The following is a 23,272-nucleotide window of genomic DNA, read 5'->3' on the forward strand; positions in this document are numbered from 1 at the left end:
AACAGAATAAAAATTTTAAATTAAGTTACTATTTATCTCTAACATTTATCCCATACGATCAAGTCTGAGGTGAGGAAAATCTCCCTGAGAGGGTATGAGGAAGAAACCTTTTGAGGAACCAGACTCAGAAGTGAACCTCATCCTCATTTGAGTGACACTGGACAGGAAATAATGTTAATGTAAATAATGTTAATGTAAGTAATGTCAATGTAAATAATGCAATGTAAATAATGTTAATGTAATAATGTAAATGTAAATAATGTTAATGTAATAATGTCAATGTAAATAATGTTAATGTATATAATGTTAATGTAAATAATGTTAATGTAAATAATGTCAATGTAAATAATGTTAATGTAAATAATGTCAATGTAAATAATGTTAATGTAAATAATGTTAATGTAAATAATGTTAATGTAATAATGTCAATGTAAATAATGTTAATGTAATAATGTCAATGTAAATAATGTTAATGTATATAATGTTAATGTAAATAATGTTAATGTAAATAATGTCAGTGTAAATAATGTTAATGTATATAATGTTAATGTAAATAATGTTAATGTAAATAATGTCAGTGTAATGTTAATGTATATAATGTTAATGTAAATAATGTCAATGTAAATAATGTCAATGTAAATAATATCAATGTAAATAATGTTTATGTAAATAATGTTAATGTAATAATGTCAATGTAAATAATGCAATGTAAATAATGTTAATGTAAATAATGTTAATGTAAATAATGTTAATGTAAATAATGTTAATGTAATAATGTCAATGTAAATAATGCAATGTAAATAATGTTAATGTAAATAATGTTAATGTAAATAATGTCAGTGTAAATAATGTTAATGTATATAATGTTAATGTAAATAATGTTAATGTAAATAAAGTCACAGGCTCCCCGTGACCCGAGGTAGTTCGGATAAGCGGTAGAAAATGAGTGAGTGAGTGAGAGTAAATAATGTTAATGTAAATAATGTCAATGTAAATAATGTTAATGTAAATAATGTCAATGTAAATGATGTCAATGTAAATAATGTTAATGTACATAATGTTAATGTAAATAATGTCCTTTCTACAACAGTTTATAGTCCAGTGGAATTGTGTAACCAAGAGCTCCTGATGAACTAACGGGTCAGAGACATTTCTGAGTTCATTACAGACTCAACACTAATTCTGATGAAGACCTGAGCACAAAGCTGAAAGTTCAAAGTCTGTGTGATAGTCTTCAAAAAAGACACGCTGAATTACTACAAAATGGCTGTTTGTGTTCATCTGACCGAGGGTTTAACTTACTCGGTTTAATAGAATTTTTTTAGTTGATTTTTTTTAGATCTTATCTTTCTGTCAAAATGTTTTCATGATTTAGTGTTTCATTATCTTCTTTAATCCTTTATTTATAATATTCCAAACTGTCTGTGCCACAAAAAAAAAAAAAAAAAAACTAAACAAAAAACCATCCTCCTTAGATGGATAATATTAGATAATAATTAAATAATATCTCTTTGATTTCAGAATAGACCAAAATATGAATGAAACATAGATGCTTTAATAGGACTTGTGCACCAGTTCTGGTATTATTGCGATATAAATATAGTGACATTAACATCATTTAGATCATTTACTTAAAGGAGAGACTGAGAAAAGCCCACCACAGATAATTTGATGTATTACGTGACCCGATGTTTAAACTTATTTATTTGTTAATATGCAGAACATTTTTAAGGTGACGTTGAGCTGATTTTTGGTTGTTGCCTGGTTAATGTTTTATATTTGTGCTGTCTGTTATATCGTTAAAAAATCTTTGTTAAATCAGTAAATATACAGAACAGTTCTTTTAATATATATATGGATTTTTCCATAGTTGATGTCTGCTTAGACTCCTAGTTGTTGTACTGTTTGTTTTTTTTTGTATTTCAAATGTAAATAAATGTAAAATTCCTGACAATAAATCAGTTCCTGTAATAAATACCAAACTCCTGACACTGATTTTTCTTTTTAAAGCACGATGTGATTATAGCTGTATATACACCAGGCTAACTCTGATGTTTATAGTCCACATGCTCTATAATCCCTAAATCCTTTGACTATATGATATGTTAAGGAATAAAACACGTGGGATGTGCTATCACATGGAAACCATCACCAGATATTATAAACACCACCAGTGCAAATGAAACAGGAAGTTACTATTTTTTCTAGAAGGTTTTAAGGAACCAAGGCGATGTTCCGTGTTCCTTCAGAAATAGACTTGGGACTTTTTTGGTGTGTTCGGTGTAAAGCTCAGATGAAGATTTTTCTGTCGTTTGCAGACCATAAGAGCAGAAGGAAGTGATGGAGGTGAAGACAGACATTAATACCTAGAATGTGCGCTACACTGGAACTTGTGGAACTCTTCATGCAAATGAATAGAAGTAAATATATTCAAGTCATGCACATGACACATGCAGTGAAAGATATTTTGTGCTCAAACCTGTGGGAAAAAAAGATGTACTGAAAATGCCATTAAGCTAAGGTAAAGAAATGGTTTAGTAATTATGTAGATGCTCCATAAAGGTCTTGATTTGAGGTCTTGGCTTTGACTGGGTTTATGATCCTTGTCCTGTTATAAGGTGAACCTCAGCTTCAGTCTCAATCCTCCTTCATACTTGAACACATGTCCTCCAGGGCCCAAAAAACCTGACCAGCTACAGTACTGTTGATGAAACGCATCTCCACACCGTGATGCTACCACCACCATGCTTTAGTGTTGGAATGGTGTTCTCACTGTGATGAGAGCTGCTATGTTTCCAACAAACATACAGTAGCACCAAGGACAGGCCTCCTGGTGGCCCAGCAGCAGGATCCCGTGCTCTTGTTGCCATGATCAGGGTTCTATTCCCAGGCAAGGAAGCTAACCACATTAATGAGGAGCCAATCGGAGGGTTGCATCAGGAAGGTCATCCGACGTTAAGCCTGTGCTAAATCTAATATGTGGACCACATGACCTACTGTGGTGACCCTGAACATGGAGCAGGTGAAAGACCAAAAACACAGTAGCACCAAAAGGACAAATGGTTCAACCTCGTTTTCTTAATCACTCATAAGGCTCTTTTTTCTCTTCTTACCAAAACCTTTGAAAATCAGTGATTTGCAAAATCTGCAGTTCATTATACAGTATCTTAAAAATAAAAAATACAAAATTATCGCATTACAGTAATGTTAAACATGTTAAAGTATGAATTCATTTGAATTTGTTTCATAAAGTGTTCCAATAATTATGGAGTTTTCTCCTTTTCCTATAATAGTACACTGCAGTTGTTTTATTTCTTACATATCAGTTAGTCTAGAAGTTTGATCATATTCAGAATATAAACTTTACACTTATTTACACTTTAAGGATAAAAAATGACAACACATTATTGCGTAAATGTGGGAGAATGTTTACAGCAGAGAAATGAAAGACTCAGATGTGGGTTTAACAGAAAGAAGCCTGTCTGTCCCTGCTGTCAATGTTCTAAGTATTATTACTACATCACTCCTTCATTACTTCCCACTTTTTAGCTGGTTGACAGCATGTGAAAGTCTGTTATTACAAATTTATGTTTAATTTGTCGGTTTCATTTTGTTCGATGACTTCTTCTTTTTTTTATATTCAACACAAAATATGTAACTGCTTTCCAAACACAAACACAAACACAAACACAAACATAAACAAAGTGAAAACCACTCACTCACTCACTCATTCATTTTCTACCGCTTATCCGAACTACCTTGGGTCACGGGGAGCCTGTGGGGAGTCTGCCTACAGGAGACTAAAAACCTGGAGAGATGGTGCCAGGAGAACAATCTTCTCCTGAACGTCAGCAAGACTAAGGAGTCGATAGTGGACCGCTAAACATCAACGGGACCCCAGTGGAAAGAGTGGACAGTTTCGGGTACCTAGGTGTTCACATCACACAGGCATGTCGTACCCTGTATGTATGTATATGTGACAAATAAAATTTGATTTGATTTGATTTGATATAAAAACAATCACTTAAAATTTAGGTCAAATATTCTTACACATCAGCTAAGCTCGGGTTCACGTAGTCTCGTGTCTATGTAAACGTTCTGTACAAGAAATTTCTAGAAGAAATATTTATATAATTCAGACCGCTTTGTTTTTTGTTTTCCATTCGCCGGTGTAATGTAAATGTTCACAACATTCTGAAATGAAAAACAAATTTCTTGAAGTTTTTGCAAATCAGATCTTGAAATCTCATTCAGGATTCAGTACTTCTTCGGTACTTCAGTACTTTAGCTTCTTAAGCACCAGTTGACAGTTTGTGTCAGATTCTTTCGAGATTGGAACAGGATTATTTGTGAACTGCCATCTTCACCTCCCGTCAGGTTCAGGTCTGGGTGTCAGGGTGCCGTCTCAGTGGAAACACAATCCAGACCCAAATGTAGGGATAGAAGACAGACAGGGGTTTTATTAATAAAATTACAAAACTGACGGACGCTGAAAAACAAAATAAGACACAAGAAAACCAAAAGCTAAAAACATAAATCAGAGAACAAAAACCAGTAAAAAGACTCAAGAATAAAGGTTCTGGATCAGATAGAACCTAGGTTCAGGTGTGCAGAGGCAAGAACTGGCTAAGATCCGTGCAGGTGAAACCACATTCTGATGTTGTAGACCAGGGGCGATTCTAGAATTTTCATTTTAGGGGGGCTCAGCCCCCAGGGTAGGGTTGTATACTACTAACCTTATTGCAATCCACTATTCCATTGTATTCCCTGTATTTCACTGAAAAAAAAAATTAAAAATTTAGATGTGACCAGTCACTCGAAAATTTTGAGTTGTGAATGTAGTTTTTTTTTTACAAAGAAGACTTAGTGATTCATTACTCGCTGTACAAACACACGTACACACGTTTCCAGTACAAACACAACATTTTACTGTTTGCATTTCTATGCTCACATAAAAACCTCAGATAAGGAACTTTTTTGACAAAATAAAATAAACTTTTAACCAATTTTAACCAGAAAATAACATAAAAGCCGTCCCTGCGGATTGAAAAACGCGCTGAATCCACGCAGACTCAGTTCAGGTGAGGAGCCGAAACATGACGCAGCTTGTCACCGCTTCAAATGCATTTTTAAAGGGGACTGAAGCGATCAAAAAATAATTAAGCAAATAATTTTTTAGGGGGGCTGGGCAGAAGTTTGGGGGGCTAAAGCCCCCCTTAAAAGGGCCTAGTGACGCCCCTGTTGTAGACATTTAGAACTTCACTGTATTTGGCTGAATTTATCATTCCTTTAATTCTGACCAGTCTCAACATCCCTGCTGCTGAGAAGCAGCCCAGAGCGTGATGTTACCACCACCATGCTTCAGTGTACAGATGACATTAATCAACTGATGTGCTGTTTATGGTAGAAAATAAACCAAAAACTAGTCCAGATGTGTTCAGATGTGTCTCTCTGAACATTCGGAACAACTTTGGAAATGCTTTTACAGTAGATCCTCGCTTAAATCTCTGACTTGACACATGTCCTTGTTTTTGGTCTGTCGTGCACTGTGAATTGTGGGATCTTACTGTATACACTGATCTTACTGTATACACTGATCTTACTGTATATATCCAAACCATGTCCATAATCAGGATGCACTTGAGCTCAACGACTTGGAGCATCTTAATTATGGGCCTGAATCCTTTAAATTTTTATTTGTTATGTATGGAAGTATTTTCAGAGTTTTAGCTGGTCGAACAATGAAGAAAAGTTTCTAACAGTCTGTACAAGTGAATAATAATAAAAGAATAATGTTTTATGTTCATCAGTGATATCTAGAAAAGGGTGGAGACGGGAAATATTTGGTAGGTAGGAGACGAAAAGGAAGATATGGTAAGAGATCTAATGTGATGTTCAGGTGAAAGTGTAGCGTTGAGGACAATTAACATCTGAGAAATCAGACAGGTCATTTTACATCAGTTCTTTCCATCTGTGTTCAGCTCAAGAACATTTGCACTCCTCATTCCAAAGCATTAGGATGGAAATGCATTCTGGTGATTATTATTATTCTTGGAATGATGAGAGAATTCCCAACAGTGTGGTTGAACTTGCATGAACATATTACTGAATATCATCAGGACAAAAGGAACTAAGAAAAAACTCCAATGTCCTCTGAAGGTCTCTGAGTGTAATGATCTTTTATTAACTATGTTAATAGTACAATAATAAAGCAATGACTCTCAAGACACATGAATATTTAGTGCACTGTAAAAGTCTTTATTGGAATATTTTTTTTATGTAATTGGGATTTAAATGGGAACAAACACAAAGAAGACGCTGACAGTGATACGGATCTCAAAATAAGGTGAGATTATGTAAATATTAATTTAGTGTTATGTGTTGAAATCATCTACTTCGGAGTCTCAGAGGTTTGCTGATCCATCAGGGATTTGTTTTTCATTTCCTCTTCCTTAAGGTATTTGGAGACCCAAGCGGCCGTAGGATTCACACAGAATCTGTTCTTTAAAGTCTCAAAGCTGTGACAAATAAAAGAGACAAAAATATGTTTGAGACCAACCAAACAACCAAACAACCAAATATACAAATATAATTAAAATACTATATTTGTACCAGCAGGTGATACTCACACAACGGCCTTAATGGGGCAGTTGCTGCTGGTCGACCAGAATCTCACAATGTTCTTTTCTGGGATCTTCATTTTAGTTGTGCTTTCACAGCAGAGCAGCGTGTGGTCTAAACCCATGGGAGCTGAAATAAAAGTGTTTGTAGACTTTATTATTATTATTATTATTATTATTATTGTTATTATTATTATTATTATTATTATTATTCATTCTGCTGCCTTCATCACAATAAAGATATGTTCAGATATTCAGAGGGGAAAACTAGAGAACACCGTATTTATTTGGATCGATCTAATTCAACTCTAAACCTTTATTTGCAAAATTTCTTTTCAGATTGTAGACACTCATTTCTCCATCTATAAAACTTAAAAAGTCACATCATACTGTATTAACAGTGGGATTTAATACTCGACTCACCGCTAAACACCCGATGAAGGGAGCAGAGCGACAGCAGGAACAGCAGAGCCATCAGGTTCCTCATTGTAGCAGAACGTCTGGTTTCTCACAGAGAGACACGAGCGAGAGCGAGAAGTCCAGGAGATACAGTAGGAGTCGAGTGATGGAGGAGAAAGCTGCTCTCCATCTTATATATACATGAAGGAAGAAAAAACACCCCAGAATAGTCTCTCATTTCTAAGTAGCCGGCTTCCTGCTACAGTATAACATCCTTCCTCTTTCTTCTGTTACCTTCCATGTAAATAATCAAATCTGGAGACTTGGCTGAGTTTCTTTTTCACATGATAGATTATCATTTATAATTTTGACTACTTTTAATCTCATTATATCTTCTAGTTAGAGTATTTTTTATATTTAATCAAGAGGTCATTAAATCTGATTACATGCGATGTTCAGTCAGGTGCATAAACATCTGCTCAGTTGATGACATTTATTTTATTTTCTATTTTGTCTTCCGATTGGGATTGAAATGAAAATGAATATAACCTCAAAGTGCAGACTTTTATCTTTAATGTGTTTTTATTTACATGCAAATCTTCCAGCACTTTTTAGAGAAATGCGTAATTTAATAAAAAATCGTTGGATTATTGATTCATTTTTTTACTTTCTACTCCAATATCCTGTCATACACAACTAAACAATTTCATTTTATTTTTTATTTTGTCAAGGAACGATCCTTGTCCGAACAAATAAACTTCTACGTTCACACACAGTACGTAAAATGGACGGCGAAGAAATAATATTTCTAAAGAAAGTCAATAAGCGATTACGTAACGGTCTGAAATTTTAAGGAAGTGGTTTTTGAGTGACAATAAATACAAACAATAATACTTATAAGGAACTACAGAGAACTCTATAATTACTGGAGAACACATTATAATAAATACTTAGATCGAGTTTTCATACACAGGAACTCTGGGTAGTTTTATTTAAATGTGATATTTTTATATCTAAATCAGGTAAATAAGTTATATTTATTTATAAAATATACATAAAATGATTATAGAGTTTCACAAGCCAGCTATAGAGTAAAATGGATTTTATTTGATGTAAACAAATAGGGGGGCACGGTGGCTTAGTGGTTAGCACGTTTGCCTCACACCTCCAGGGTTGGGGGTTCGATTCCCGCCTCCACCTTGTGTGTGTGGAGTTTGCATGTTCTCCCCGTGCCTCGGGGGTTTCCTCCGGGTACTCCGGTTTCCTCCCCCGGTCCAAAGACATGCATGGTAGGTTGATTGGCATCTCTGGAAAATTGTCCGTAGTGTGTGATTGTGTGAGTGAATGAGAGTGTATGTGTGTGTGCCCTGCGATGGGTTGGCACTCCATCCAGGGTGTATCCTGCCTTGATGCCCGATGACGCCTGAGATAGGCACAGGCTCCCCGTGACCTGAGGTAGTTCGGATAAGCGGTAGAAGATGAGTGAGTAAAAAAATAGGATTACAATGACAAAATCTCTCATCTCTCATTAATCTACTCACAAAAACACAGAATATCGAGCGAAAAACATTTGAAACAACTTAGAACTTAGAACCAAAAAGTGATATTATTCATTATTTTCGAAGCTCCTTTAATAGCAGGTAGATCTTCAGGCATCTTCTTTTGTACACCTGGATTTGTGCAGTTTCTCTCATTGTCACTGGTTGTACTGGTTCTACTGGGTCTTGGTTCTATTGGTATACTGAAAAGTAGAACTTGTGTGCACTCGGGAGCAGATTTTCTTTAAGGACTTGTCTGTATTAGGCTACATTTATCCTTCCTTCAATACTGACCAGACTTTTAACCCCTGCATATAAATTTATCCACACACACACACACAAACATACACACATTTATTCTGTAGTGTGACTGAATTGTCCGATTCGACTGATGACATTTATTTAGACACTGAATATCATCAGCATAACAGTGAAAGTTAAGACCATGCCTACAGATCCTTGTACAACAGCTAGTATATACAGTGTCGCTTGAAAGTTTGTGAACCCTTCATAAGTTATACTATATATAAATTATATAGAAAGTTTCTGCTAACTGTTGATCGGTCCTACACAACGGTTTGGAAGAATTTGATCGCATCCCTCAGTACAGAACAGTGACCTCACATGAACTTGCTTTAACATTCCACAACATTTCTTTTCGATTAAAGGTCAGGACTTTCACTTATCCATTCCAGAACCTTATCTTTGTTCCTCTTTACCCGTTTTGTGCTTGACAGACTTGGGTACTTGTGGTCGTTGCCTTGGTGTATGACGTGTTTCCTCTTGAGATTCAGATCGTGGACAGATGTCTTGCCGTATTCTTTTAGAATTCATTGTTCCATCAGTGATGGCAAAGTTGTTGTGGACCAGATGCAGCAACACAGGCCCAAAGTATGATACCAACACCACCATGTTTCACAGACAGTAAAAGTTTCTTATGCTGGAATTCACTATTTTACTTTTTCAAAATAATGTTTCCCATTTATGGGGGGCACGGTGGCTTAGTGGTTAGCACGTTCACCTCACACCTCCAGGGTTGGGGATTCGATTCCCGCCTCCGCCTTGTGTGTGTGGAGTTTGCGTGTTGCATAAACCAGTTTCAATAAAACAATTTTAACTCAATGACTCGCAGGAAACCAGACGACATACTGCATAGTGTGTTTATTAGAACAGGGGTGTATTAGAACAGTCGATTCATTTCATTTTTCTGCTACATTTACTGGGTAACAATCATGAAGAAGACACGGATTGATACTGAACTCTTATAAACACCAGGTGGCGCCATCACACTGAGGCCCAGAGGTGAGAATATGTTAATTATAAAAAAACAAAAACAAAAACTAAATTAAACAAAAGGTCATAATATTAATTTAGTGTTCTGTGTTGAAATCGAATCTCATGCTGAGGTTCAGAGGCTCATTGTCCCGAGGTTCTGTGTTTTTTCAGGTACTTAATGACCCAAGCGGTTGTAGGATTCAGGCATAATCTCTTTTTTGGAGTCTCAAAGCTGAAACATGGAAAGAGAGACAGAAGGATGTTTGATTAATACAGAATATAGAGCAATATATATATTATTTGAATCTTGAATTTGTACCAGCAGGTGATACTCACACAACAGCCTTTATGGGGCAGTTGCTGCTGGTCCACCAGAATTTCACAATGTTCCTTTCTGGGATCCTTATTGTAGTTGTGTCTTGACAGCATTGAGTCTTGTAGTCTAAACTGCTTGGAGCTGAAATAAAATAAACAGTGGTACCAGTAAGACACCAGAGAGACAACAACAACATTTAACAGTGGGATTTAATTCTCAACTCACCGCTAAACACCAGATGAAGAGAGCAGAGCGACAGCAGGAACAGCAGAGCCATCAGGTTCCTCATTGTAGCAGAACGTCTGGTTTCTCACAGAGAGACACGAGCGAGAACGAGAGGTCCAGGAGATACAGTAGGAGTCGAGTGATGGAGGAGAGAGCTGCTCTCCATCTTATATATACACGAAGGGAGAGAAATAACCCAGAACGGTGTCTCGTTTCTAAGTAGCCGGCTTCCTGCTACAGTATAACATCCTTCCTCTTTTCCTCTTCTGTTTCCTGAACATTAATTCGAAGTAATTCTGTCTCGGTTTGTAGATTTTACTTAGATGTTTTTTACATGATGGGTTTCTTATCATTTAGACAGATGGACTGAGAGAGAAATTCATTTTCGGTTCTTAATTAAAGGCCATTTTTAGTTTATAAATAATCAGGTTTGATTATATGGAATATGGAAAATACATGAAGATTAAGTGCTTAATGTTATTATGGTGACTTCATATCACATTCCTTTTTTTTTTTTTACATTTTTAAACTATTTAAAAATATTAAAAACATTAAAATGTTTTTAATATTTAACAGTAAATGTGATTTTGCTGCAGGTTCCCCTTTTTTTTTTCTTTCTAAAAATATATGGAACGTAAGAGCCTTAGAGTTCAGGAGGCTTTCATTAAGTCAGATTCTATGTGATAGACAGTCAGGTATATAAATAGTTAGCTGTTGACAAAGATGATGTTATTTTAGTCGTCTTCTGCATGGAACGGGTGTTGAAATAAATCATCCAGCGAGTTTTATGTGAGATCTTCTTCTGTTTAAGGTGGAAAAAAATGGTGATTCATTATTTAATTTCACCTCCGATATCCTGTTATAGACATCTACAATAAAATAAAGTTGGTTAGAATCCCTGAGTGAATATATAAAGATTTAAACTCTGTGCATAAATGAAGTTTGCAGTAAGTAAAAAAAATATTTTAAGGAAGTTCAATAGGTTTAAGCGATTACGTAACAGTCTGAGATATTATACAGCGAATAGGAGCCATATATAGAGTTGGGAAAGTTTGATGCCTGTTCGTTGTAAAGCCGAGCATGCAAACTAGAGAAGGAAATGTTTGTCGGGTGAATTTGGGCATTAATACACAAAAGTTAACTACAGAGAACTGAAAATGGCACAAATGATAAAAAATGCCTAGTTTGAGCGTTTATACACAGAAACGCCATGCATTCATCATTACTGTTATGTTCATTAATGGCCTGTTCTTAGATTTTCTGTGTTTTTTACTATTACTAATATTATTACTATTCAAAACAAATCACCTGCACATGCGTCTGTGACAACATCCAGACAACCAACCTATTATATTATATTATATTATGTTATGTTATGTTATATTATGTTATGGGGGGCACGGTGGCTTAGTGGTTAGCACGTTCGCCTCACACCTCCAGGGTTGGGGGTTCGATTCCCGCCTACGCCTTTTGTGTGTGGAGTTTGCATGTTCTCCCCGTGCCTCGGGGGTTTCCTCCGGGTACTCTGGTTTCCTCCCCCGGTCCAAAGACATGCATGGTAGGTTGATTGGCATCTCTGGAAAATTGAGTGCGTGAGTGAATGAGAGTGTGTGTGTGCCCTGCGATGGGTTGGCACTCCATCCAGGGTGTATCCTGCCTTGATGCCCAATGACGCCTGAGATAGGCACAGGCTCCCCGTGACCCGAGGTAGTTCGGATAAGCGGTAGAAAATTTATATTATATTATATTATATTATATTATATTATATTATATTATTATATTAGACCTTTAAGGGACAAAAAATATACCCAATTCTACACTTCTGCAATAAGCCATGACATTGTTGTCTGATTTGCTATACATTAAATTGTATTTTATTTTAAAATAAAAAACATACCACTTATTCAGTTATACAGGAATTTATTCTGGGATCAACAAAATTTCTATCTATCTATCTATCTATCTATCTATCTATCTATCTATCTATCTATCTATCTATCTATCTATCTATCTATCTAAAGGGATGTGACTTTTAATGTCTCAGTTTTGTGCCTCAATGTGACAGAGTCACCAGTTGTTTGTTTTTATTTAACAGTAAAACTATATGAAGTCCCGAGAAGTTTGGATAAGCGGTAGAAGACGAATGAATGAATGAATGAATGAATGAATGACTATATGAAGTGAAAACAGCCGAGCTTTTCATATCCCTTTAACCTAAAAAAATCCATATATATATACATATATATTTATATCATGTCATGGAAGTTTTTTATTCCTGAACTTTCATGTTTTTGAGTTATTGATCAAACCCATTTATTTTCTGAGACCAGTCTGAAAAAGTATAAAACCTCTATAATAATTCTAATAACTTTGTAACTGTTACTTTAGCAAACATTCTGGCCTCAATATTGGATCCACAGTCGTACACACGTGAAGAAGGAAGAAAATCCTGCTCTTATATTAAAATAATAATAATAATAATAATAATAATAATAATAATAATAATAATAATAATAATAATAATAATTAATTCATTCAGTCATTCATCTTCTACCGCTTATCCGAACTACCTCAGGTCACGGGGAGCCTGTGCCTATCTCAGGCGTCATTGGGCATCAAGGCAGGATACACCCTGGACGATAATAATAATAATAATAATAATAATAATAATAATAATAATAATAATAATAATAATAATAATACATTAAATTATTAAATTAAATTAAAATAAAGAAATAAATATATAAATATCAAAACATCATCAGATTTACACATAAGTTCTAAAAGCAAACAATAAATCTTTTGCTGATGTCCTGGAAACAGATGGACTCAGATTTAACCATCAAATGAAATACTAACCCTAGAGATCCCACATACTTTTGCAATAGAATATAACATTTTCCTGAGTAAAAAATGACAGAGTATATTATATTTGTCTGATTTATTTGATTGCGTTTATTAGGACTGCGATCCTGACTTTTAGGAAATTTCTTTTAAGCGACACTGTATATCATAGGTCACTAACAGGCGGACCGCGGTCCGGGTCCGGACCCAGAAGCTGTCCAATCCGAACCCGGACCTACAGCCAAAACTAAAGGTTATGATTTAAAACTTGACGAATCGCTTCTATTTTAACCAGCGCAGCTTTTGCAATCTTTACAATAGTGGTAGTGGAAACACACAGACCAATTGCATGCGAGTTAAGCCATCCCATGTGACACCACTCAGCCAATCAAGTCTGTGCATTCCTGAAGTAAACACTGCGACTCAACAGCGCAAGACAGAGGAGAGAGAATTAGAGTAAAGTTACACGTGAAAGAAAGTTAGCGATACATGTAGAAAACAAAGGGAGAGAAACAGACGAGTGAGACGGAGAAAGGGAGAATAAAGAACAAATGGCGCCCTCCAAAAAAAGAAAAGTGTACAGCGAAAACATTTACTCCAGAATAGACAGACTCATTTATGTTCACACTTCACATTAAACCAGTGTGTCTCATATGTTCAGAAACTGTGACACTTATTAAAAGTGACAATGTGAAACACCATTATGAGACAAAACATAAAGGTTTTGAACAAACATTTCCACTCAAATCTGAAGACAGCATCCCTGAGACAGCTTTCCCAGGTCTGAGTGAAGTAGCCCTCTACATCCTGACCATGTTTGGCTCTACATACTATACAACTGTGAGGCAGCTTTCTCTACAATGAACATAATCCAAACTAAATATCGTTCCAGGGTCACTAATGAGCACCTCCACATGTGTATGAGAGCGGCCCTGACTCCATTCAAGCCCAGGTTTAACCCTAACCCAAGCCAAGCTAGAGCTCAGTTCTCTCACTGAGCAAAAAGTGGGGGAGTGGAATAAAGTTAAGCACTTTATTTAAACATACACTATTTTCACATTTTATTTATTTTATCTTATTTTGAAATGTAGCCTTACTTTTATTTATTTAACGAGAGAACTTTATACATATCTACATATCTGTACATATCTACAATCATACATTTGTTCAGTTCTATGTTACATGACAATAAATATTGTCAAAAAGTTTTTGAATTGTACTGAATTTATTTGATTTGACAGTCAGGTATTGATTGCTTGCGGATGCTGATACAACTACTAGGCTACGTAAATATATATCACATATATATATATATATATATAAATATATATACCAATTTCAATAAAACAATTTTAACTCAATGACTCGCAGGAAACCAGACAACATACTGCATACTGTGTTTATTAGAACAGGGATGTATTACTGTACATGTTCATATTTCTGCTACATTTACTGGGTAACAATCATGAAGAAGACACAGAGTGATACTGAACTCTTATAAACACCAGGTGGCGCCATCACACTGACGCCCAGAGGTGAGAATATGTTAATTATAAAAAAACAAAAACTAAATTAAACAAAAGGTCATAATATTAATTTAGTGTTCTGTGTTGAAATCGAATCTCATGCTGAGGTTCAGTGGCTCATTGTCCCGAGGTTCTGTGTTTTTTCAGGTACTTAATGACCCAAGCGGTTGTAGGATTCAGGCATAATCTCTTTTTTGGAGTCTCAAAGCTGAAACACGGAAAGAGAGACAGAAGGATGTTTGATTAATACAGAATATAGAGCAATATATATATTATTTGAATCTTGAATTTGTACCAGCAGGTGATACTCACACAACAGCCTTTATGGGGCAGTTGCTGCTGGTCCACCAGAATTTCACAATGTTCCTTTCTGGGATCCTTATTGTAGTTGTGCCTTGACAGCATTGAGTCTTGTAGTCTAAACCGATTGGAGCTGAAATAAAATAAACAGTGGTACCAGTAAGACACCAGAGAGACAACAACAACATTTAACAGTGGGATTTAATTCTCAACTCACCGCTAAACACCAGATGAAGAGAGCAGAGCGACAGCAGGAACAGCAGAGCCATCAGGTTCCTCATTGTAGCAGAACGTCTGGTTTCTCACAGAGAGACACGAGCGAGAACGAGAGGTCCAGGAGATAGGAGTCGAGTGATGGAGGAGAAAGCTGCTCTCCATCTTATATATACACAAAGGGATAGGTCTCTTGTTTCTAATTAACACTACAGTATAACATCCTTCCTCTATTCCTCTTCTGTTTCCTGAAGTTTAATTCGAAGTAATTCTGTCTCAGTTTGTAGATTTTACTGTTATTTTTGTGACTTCATGTCTCATTCCTTTTTTTACATATTAAATTAAATGCGATTTTGCTGCAGGTTCATGTTTTTTTTCTTTCTTAAAATCTTAGGTTTGTAAGAGCCTTAAATTTCAGGAGGCTTTCATTAAGCCAGATTCTATGTGATAGACAGTCAGGTATATATATATTTAGCTGTTGACACATGGAACGGGTGTTGAAATGAAATAATGAATATGACCTCAAAGTGCTGCTTTTCATCTTTAATGTGAACTTATTTACATCCAAATCAACCTGCGATTTTTCGTGAGATCTTCTTCTGTTTAAGAGGGAAAAAAATAGTGATTCATTATTTCATTTCACAATAAAATTTTAATCAAATTAATACAATTATTTGAATCTACAATAAAATAAAGTTGGTTAGAATCCCTGAGTGAATATATAAAGATTTAAACTCTGTGCATAAATGAAGTTTGCAGTAAGTAAAAAAAATATTTTAAGGAAGTTCAATAGGTTTAAGCGATGACGTAACAGTCTGAGATATTATACAGCGAATAGGAGCCATATATAGAGTTGGGAAAGTTTGATGCCTGTTCGTTGTAAAGCCGAGCATGCAAACTAGAGAAGGAAATGTTTGTCGGGTGAATTTGGGCATTAATACGCAAAAGTTAACTACAGAGAACTGAAAATGGCACAAATGATAAAAAATGCCTAGTTTGAGCGTTTATACACAGAAGTGCCATGTATTCATCATTACTGTTATGTTCTGTACAATACATCTGTCATGAATCTTTTGGTTCACATCTTGTCTCCACCTCTGTATTGTCGCTGGTTGTTGCTTTAATGGATCTACCTGTCAGTTTACGTCCTGAGTTATCAAGAACCTATTTGTTCAGTTTCTGCTTAGCCTCACATACAGTACAAGGCCTGTTCTTAGAGTTTCTGTGTTTTCTACTATTACTATTATTATTACGATTCAAAACAATTCACCTGCACATGCGTCTGCCTCTGTGACAACATTATATTATATTATATTATATTATATTATATTATATTATATTATATTATATTATATTATATTATATTATATTATATTATTCATTCATTCATTCATCTTCTACCGCTTATCCGAACTACCTCGGGTCACGGGGAGCCTGTGACTATCTCAGGCGTCATTGGGCAACAAGGCAGGATACACCCTGGACGGAGTGCCAACCCATCACAGGCACACACACACACACTCTCATTCACTCACGCAATCACACACTACGGACAATTTTCCAGAGATGCCAATCAACCTACCATGCATGTCTTTGGACCGGGGGAGGAAACCGGAGTACCCGGAGGAAACCCCCGAGGCATGGGGAGAACATGCAAACTCCACACACACAAGGTGGAGGCGGGAATCGAACCCCGACCCTGGAGGTGTGAGGCGAACGTGCTAACCAATTTTTTTTTTTATTTTACACTATATTATATTATATTATATTATATTATATTATATTATATTATATTATATTATATTATATTATAAACTTTAAGGGACAAAAAATATACAAAATTCGACACTTCTGCAATAAGCCATGACATTGCTGTCTGAATTGCTAAACATGTATTATGATGTAAGTTATACATAAACTTAACCCGGGATCAATAAAATATCTATCTATCTATCTATCTATCTATCTATCTATCTATCTATCTATCTATCTATCTATCTATCTATCTATCTATCTATCTATCTATCTAAAGGGATGTGACTTTTAATGTCTCAGTTTTGTGCCTCAATGTGACAGAGTCACCAGTTGTTTGTTTTTATTTAACAGTAAAACTATATGAAGTCCCGAGAAGTTCGGATAAGCGGTAGAAGACGAATGAATGAATGAATGAATGAATGAATGAATGAATGAATGAATGACTATATGAAGTGAAAACAGCCGAGCTTTTCATATCCCTTTAACCTAAAAAAATCCATATATATATATATATATTTATATATATATATATATAATATATATATATATATATATATATATATATATATTTATATCATGTCATGGAAGTTTTTCATTCCTGAACTTTCATGTTTTTGAGTTATTGATCAAACCCATTTATTTTCTGAGACCAGTCTGAAAAAGTATAAAACCTCTATAATAATTCTAATAACTTTGTAACTGTTACTTTAGCAAACATTCTGGCCTCAATATTGGATCCACAGTCGTGCACACGTGAAGAAGGAAGAAAATCCTGCTCTTATATTAAAAAAAAAACTAAATTAAAATAAATATATATAGTGTTTGGATTTTTAAATTCTACACTGCAGATTTGTACTAAATACATATACACACAGATTATGCCATATTTACTATAGTTTCTTGGGAGCCATTACTTTATAATTGTACCTTTGCAGCTGATATATAATTCTAATGACTTGCTGAACAAAACGTCTACTTCTTCATTGTTGTGCTGAGATATTTGTTTATTCCTGAATAACCTGAGGTTGGGCTCAAACCCTGGTTTCCAGCAAGGGGTTGCTCACCCACTGGGGGGGTAAAATATATATATAGTATAAAATATGTATATACAGTATATTAGGTGAGGAGGAGGCACACAAGGCAGAGAAACAGTCCAACAACGTCGCCCTCTGGAGGTCAGACAAGGAAACGTCCAATTAGAATTAAATAATGAACAGAAATCTTTGAAGACAGGCAAGAGTGACATCTCCTGTTGGCTAAGTTACAGACACTCATGAAAATCTGCTGATTATCTGGGAAACGTCTCTAACAGCAGTCACGATGTCATTGTTTGTGTCAAACAAGTTGTGAATTTGTTGTAACATTACAACAGATCATGACTTACTCTGTGCTCAAAATGATGCTCGCAGCTCCAGGGCTTTTCTCTGTGGGTGAACGAGGATCAGAAGATGATGAACAATTCCAGGATCTGCTTTTTTTTCTTCATTGGTTGTTGCTTTAAATCTTACCCAGATACAGTAGTGCTATTTTCTGATTGGCTGTTGTGTAGCCTCTTTTTTTTTGATTGGCTGAAATGGCTCGACTAAGAGCTCCAGGGGAGACGCGCTTGATTCCTGCCCGGTTCTATAGAGACAGCGCTGCGGAGTGATACGTTTTGGGCGCTGCGGCTTATTAAATATATGACAAATAGTCCGTTTTCCTGCGTGATAAAAGAGAGACATGAGGGTCTTTGTTCTGCGTTGGACGTTTTTGTCATGCCTCACTCCACAGTGGTGTTAATATGAAGCTCGTATGAAAGTAGACATTTAGGACATTTCTGTTTTTCTCTACAATACTAGAGGTGATATATCCATAGGAAAGTTCCAAAGAAATTATTTCCACACAGATGTTTGTATGTTCAGAGTAAATGTTGATATCAAACCCGTTTCTGCTCTCTGAGACACTCCGAGTGTTTGTTCATCTAAAAAGCAGCTCAGATTTCTCTTCAACACTAAAATTCAGTGTAAGATCATCAACAGAGGGACAAACACACGTCTAAAACACGCCGAAAGAACGACAGAGTCCTGACTCACTTTAGATCAGACTCACAGACACGACATCAGACGTTTATTTACTCCGATTGTAAATAAGTCTATTTCCATTCCACCTGCAGATCTGAGCACTGGTGTACTGGGGAAAAGGGTTAAATACAAAGTTAACATCAAGTCAAGTCCAATACAAAGCAAACCTGACAAGAGCAAGATCTTAGTTCAGCTATTCTTCATTTGTGCATAGGGCTGTTTTTAGAAGTAGAAAATATTTCTTGTCATGTGCAAAGAAATAACAACACAAACATTATGTATACAAACCAAACCCATGTTTAATCAGAAGAAAGTTTTAGTATGCAGTTGTGCATAACAGAAGCTCTGATAATAAAAGCAAAATAACTCTAATATAATCAGAGATTTCCCTCGTTTTAATACCCACCTTTTTGTTTCTATAGCAACAGCATGTTCACTCTCATAACAGCGGACAAACTTCAAGCAATAAAATTGATTCATTTATTTGTTTAACAAAATAAAAATATCTCATTACTCATGTGTCAGTCAGTCAGTCATTTTCTACCGCTTATCCGAACTACCTCGGGTCACGGGGAGCCTGTGCTCAGGCGTCATCGGGCATCAAGGCAGGATACACCCTGGACGGAGTGCCAACCCATCACAGGGCACACACACACACACACTCTCATTCACTCACGCACTCACACACTACGGACAATTTTCCAGAGATGCCAATCAACCTACCATGCATGTCTTTGGACCGGGTGAGGAAACTGGAGTACCCGGAGGAAACCCCCGAGGCACGGGGAGAACATGCAAACTCCACACACACAAAGATTTTTTTATGTAACGTTAATGAAAGGAATACCTAACGTCAGTGTTTTTGTTAACAATAAGAAACTTTTCTGACATGGGAAAGTCCTGAGGAGCTTCCAGTTTCTCTGTAACATAAGACTTAAGGTATGTTATAGTAACTTCAAAAGAGAGAATTGTGAGAGAGTTTTTTGTAGCTTTTCTAGCCTTCTGAAAAAAAAAAATGCATTTATCTTAATTTAATATTTTTATCTATTTTAATAAACCCATGACATTTTTTATTTATTTATTTATTTATTTATTTGTTTGTTTGTTTGTTTATTTAAAATATTTGATCCTTTTTCTTATGAAATAGAAGAATTTCCTCTTGCGGTTTTATTTGCAATATATATATATATATATATATATATATATATATATATATATATATATATATATATATATATATATATATATATACTGTTGATTTATAGAGTTTTATGATTTATTTTATTTATTATATATTTATTATTTATTCATTATTTATTATATGTATTATATTTCCTACTACTTACTACATCATACATATTTCCTGTAACAAATGACAACTTGATAAACGGAATGCTTGCATCTCATTTATTTATTTATTTATTATTTTTTTTATATCATTTTACTTCCTTCGTGTCACACGTGTTTATACATAAAATAAACTCAATACAGTTCATTCGGACGGCTCCGAAAAAACAAAAGACACAAATACAGACTCAAGTCAAATAAAATATGACAAAATACAGCAAATAATAATAAAAACAGATGAAAACATTCATGGAGAGAACATTCGGTCTGCAGTAGGTAGCTTTAATACGCTGAATTGTTAGTGGCATTTCAGAGATTTGTACATTCTTAAAGTGCAAATCTGCTCAAAACCCCTTGTAGAATTTGGTGATCATGATAATGATGACGATGATGATGGAGCACAGCATGATTACAGGGGTCCCTGGCGTCCTGGCTTGTTGTCCATAAACTTGATGAGCTCCTTCACCCAGGCGTCAGTGGGGTTGGCACACACATCCTTTCCCTTCTTTGTTTTGAACCTGTAGTGACAAAAATCCGTATCATGTAAGTGTCAAACTTTTAAATCTGTGCTTAAAGAGTTGTGTAGATCTCTGAGTGTGAGTAACGTGACGACACAGGAGATACTGTATAATAAGGTAATAACACAAACACACACACACACACACACACACACACACACGTCTGACTGCAGTGTAGACAGCAGAGGGAGCCTGAGTTCAATCTAAGCTTTTATTTTGGTACTTTTTACACTCTCCAACATCCTGTTTCAGTTTGAATCTGCACATGACTGAGCATTTCTTCACACAATAAACAACAACAACAAAACAACAAAAAACCCTGTGATTTTATTATTCTTCCCTTAATTCAACTTTCTGTTTTCATTTTCACTTTCTCTTACTGTGTTTCTCTTTCTGTCTATCATGCATTCGAGATAGGACTCTGTCTGTCTGTCTGTCTGTCTGTCTGTCTGTTTCTCTCTCTCTCTCTCTCTCTCTCTCTCTCTCTCTCTCTCTCTCTCTCTGTATTTCTTTTCTGTGTCTCTATCAACATCTGTCTGTCTGTCTGTTTTTCCGTCTCTCTCTCTCTCTCTCTCTCTCTCTCTCTCTCTCTCTCTCTCTCTCTCTGTCTGTCTGTCTATCTATCTCTTTCTCTGTATTTCTTTTCTGTGTCTCTATCACCATCTGATTGTCTGTCTGTTTTTCCATCTCTCTCTCTCTCTGTCTCTCTCTCTCTCTCTCTCTCTCTGTCTCTCTCTCTCTCTCTCTCTCTCTCTCTCTCTCTCTCTGTCTCTCTCTCTCTCTCTCTCTCTCTCTGCCTCCTTCAATCTGTCTGCCATTTTCCACATCTCTCTCTCACTCTTTCTATCGTTCTCTCTCTATCACACACAATACTACTAATAAAGTGTAATCAGACACTTACAGTATGGCCTGTTTGGAGCACTGCGGGCTGGTCTGGCTGTAGCTGCTCACCATGTTGGTCCTCAGTGGACGCTGCTGGTAGGAGTAGCAGCAGACGTTTGTCTTGGATGTGTAACGCATCCCTGTAAAACATCACACCAAAACTTTTCACACAATTCTACACAAAATATCCATGAAATATCTAATCTAATAACTCTAATCCACCTCCTCTCGGTATTTCGCTTTAATTTACCTCCTTTCACGATCCCAATTTAAATGTAATCTAAAACAGCTTTATACTTCACAATACAATAAAAACTCACAACATTCACGATTACGCAACGATTAATCCGTTTACGTGACGACGATTAAGTGGTCGTGTTAAAATAAAATTGCAATTTGTTTGATCAGGAAATTAATCAGATGAATCAGAATCCCGAATTCAGTCACAAGAAAGAGCGCTGACGCTTTCTCAATTTTTGCTCTCACCTTCAGTGATCGTGGCTGCACTCAGCAGCACCACCACCACGGACAGGAGGATCAGACGGCAAGCTGACATCTCGCTTTGTTGCTTGAGCTCTTCGGCTAAAGAAGAATGGACAGATTAAAGATGATGATCACCCGAGGAGCTCTTGCTGTGTTCTGGTCCATTAGAGAGGCAGCTCGTTGTTTTTATACACATCAGCCACTCATGGGGAAGTCCCAAGCCAGGAGGAAGGAAGTAGTGAGGGGACTTTGGTTTACCTATGAGATGGAAAATGTCCAGAGGGAGCATTCGGACTAATAACCAGTGTGTGACATTCATAGTGAACCGAGGAACACACTAATAATGTTTGTGTACAGAATTCTCACTTCTCTCTTTTCTCCAGCGTCAACATGATGTGGTTTTCAAAAAAACCAAGAGCGGAGGCGGGGGGGTCACTCGGCACATGGCTAAAAGATAACAATTCTTTTAGATTATTTTGTGACAATTATTATTTGGCATTTGAACAATACATGTTAGTAGGTCTCACGGTTAGAGAAAAGGGCAGATCTATAAGATGACAGGGGTGACAGGGGTAAATGTTCCTTCCCATATGCCAATGTTCCTTCCCATATTGGTTGAATCTGGTGCTCCATCTATTTAGAAACATACAATACTCCATCCATCCATCCATCCATCCATCCATCTTCAGCTGCTTATCCCCGGGACCGGGTCACGGGGACAGCAGTCTAAGCAGGGATTCCCAGACTTCCCTCTCCCCAGACACTTCCTCCAGCTCTTCCGGGGGAATACCGAGGTGTTCCCAGGCCAGCCAAAAGACATAGTCCCTCCAGGGTGTCCTAGGTCTTCCCCGGGGCCTCCTCCCGGTTGGACATGCCCGGAACACCTCCCCAGGGAGGTGTCCAGGAGGCATCCGGAACAGATGCCCGAGCAACCTCAGCTGACTCCTCTCGATGTGGAGGAGCAGCGGCTC

At 36.3% G+C, this 23,272-nt stretch overlaps 4 protein-coding genes across 4 annotated transcripts; all 4 read right to left on the reverse strand.

The window, feature by feature from the left end:
• Window positions 1-6,237: 6,237 nt before the first annotated feature.
• On the reverse strand, window positions 6,238-7,175 carry LOC132856026 (C-C motif chemokine 3-like). The gene is made up of 3 exons (XM_060885372.1): window positions 7,044-7,175; window positions 6,630-6,750; window positions 6,238-6,518 (listed from the first exon to the last, which is right to left on the reverse strand). Exons 1-3 carry the CDS (start codon window positions 7,105-7,107, stop codon window positions 6,392-6,394), a joined length of 312 nt encoding a protein of 103 aa, XP_060741355.1. The 5' UTR covers window positions 7,108-7,175; the 3' UTR covers window positions 6,238-6,391.
• A 2,528-nt stretch (window positions 7,176-9,703) lies between these two features.
• Window positions 9,704-10,545, reverse strand: LOC132856027 (C-C motif chemokine 2-like). Its single transcript, XM_060885374.1, has 3 exons — window positions 10,374-10,545; window positions 10,169-10,289; window positions 9,704-10,064 (listed from the first exon to the last, which is right to left on the reverse strand). Exons 1-3 carry the CDS (start codon window positions 10,435-10,437, stop codon window positions 9,974-9,976), a joined length of 276 nt encoding a protein of 91 aa, XP_060741357.1. The 5' UTR covers window positions 10,438-10,545; the 3' UTR covers window positions 9,704-9,973.
• Window positions 10,546-14,819: 4,274 nt separating this feature from the next.
• On the reverse strand, window positions 14,820-15,425 carry LOC132856248 (C-C motif chemokine 4-like). The gene is made up of 3 exons (XM_060885764.1): window positions 15,261-15,425; window positions 15,056-15,176; window positions 14,820-14,951 (listed from the first exon to the last, which is right to left on the reverse strand). Exons 1-3 carry the CDS (start codon window positions 15,322-15,324, stop codon window positions 14,861-14,863), a joined length of 276 nt encoding a protein of 91 aa, XP_060741747.1. The 5' UTR covers window positions 15,325-15,425; the 3' UTR covers window positions 14,820-14,860.
• Window positions 15,426-20,467: 5,042 nt separating this feature from the next.
• Window positions 20,468-22,469, reverse strand: LOC132855866 (C-C motif chemokine 3-like). Its single transcript, XM_060885121.1, has 3 exons — window positions 22,305-22,469; window positions 21,838-21,958; window positions 20,468-20,936 (listed from the first exon to the last, which is right to left on the reverse strand). The coding sequence occupies exons 1-3, from the start codon at window positions 22,372-22,374 to the stop codon at window positions 20,828-20,830; spliced, it is 300 nt and encodes a 99-aa protein (XP_060741104.1). The 5' UTR covers window positions 22,375-22,469; the 3' UTR covers window positions 20,468-20,827.
• Between the last annotated feature and the right edge of the window lie 803 nt (window positions 22,470-23,272).

The sequence above is a fragment of the Tachysurus vachellii genome, chromosome 13, assembly GCF_030014155.1.
Source record: "Tachysurus vachellii isolate PV-2020 chromosome 13, HZAU_Pvac_v1, whole genome shotgun sequence".
Taxonomy (NCBI): Eukaryota; Metazoa; Chordata; class Actinopteri; order Siluriformes; family Bagridae; genus Tachysurus; species Tachysurus vachellii.

Coding starts and splice junctions, on each gene's coding strand:
- LOC132856026 (XM_060885372.1), bottom strand. CDS start 7,107: ATGAGGAACCTGATGGCTCTGCTGTTCCTGCTGTCGCTCTGCTCCCTT. Junction 6,751..7,043: donor CCTTCATCGGGTGTTTAGCG/GTGAGTCGAGTA, acceptor CTTTTATTTCAG/CTCCCATGGGTTTAGACCAC. Junction 6,519..6,629: donor TGCCCCATTAAGGCCGTTGT/GTGAGTATCACC, acceptor TATTTGTCACAG/CTTTGAGACTTTAAAGAACA.
- LOC132856027 (XM_060885374.1), bottom strand. CDS start 10,437: ATGAGGAACCTGATGGCTCTGCTGTTCCTGCTGTCGCTCTGCTCTCTT. Junction 10,290..10,373: donor TCTTCATCTGGTGTTTAGCG/GTGAGTTGAGAA, acceptor ATTTTATTTCAG/CTCCAAGCAGTTTAGACTAC. Junction 10,065..10,168: donor TGCCCCATAAAGGCTGTTGT/GTGAGTATCACC, acceptor TCCATGTTTCAG/CTTTGAGACTCCAAAAAAGA.
- LOC132856248 (XM_060885764.1), bottom strand. CDS start 15,324: ATGAGGAACCTGATGGCTCTGCTGTTCCTGCTGTCGCTCTGCTCTCTT. Junction 15,177..15,260: donor TCTTCATCTGGTGTTTAGCG/GTGAGTTGAGAA, acceptor ATTTTATTTCAG/CTCCAATCGGTTTAGACTAC. Junction 14,952..15,055: donor TGCCCCATAAAGGCTGTTGT/GTGAGTATCACC, acceptor TCCGTGTTTCAG/CTTTGAGACTCCAAAAAAGA.
- LOC132855866 (XM_060885121.1), bottom strand. CDS start 22,374: ATGTCAGCTTGCCGTCTGATCCTCCTGTCCGTGGTGGTGGTGCTGCTG. Junction 21,959..22,304: donor TGCAGCCACGATCACTGAAG/GTGAGAGCAAAA, acceptor GATGTTTTACAG/GGATGCGTTACACATCCAAG. Junction 20,937..21,837: donor TGCTCCAAACAGGCCATACT/GTAAGTGTCTGA, acceptor TTGTCACTACAG/GTTCAAAACAAAGAAGGGAA.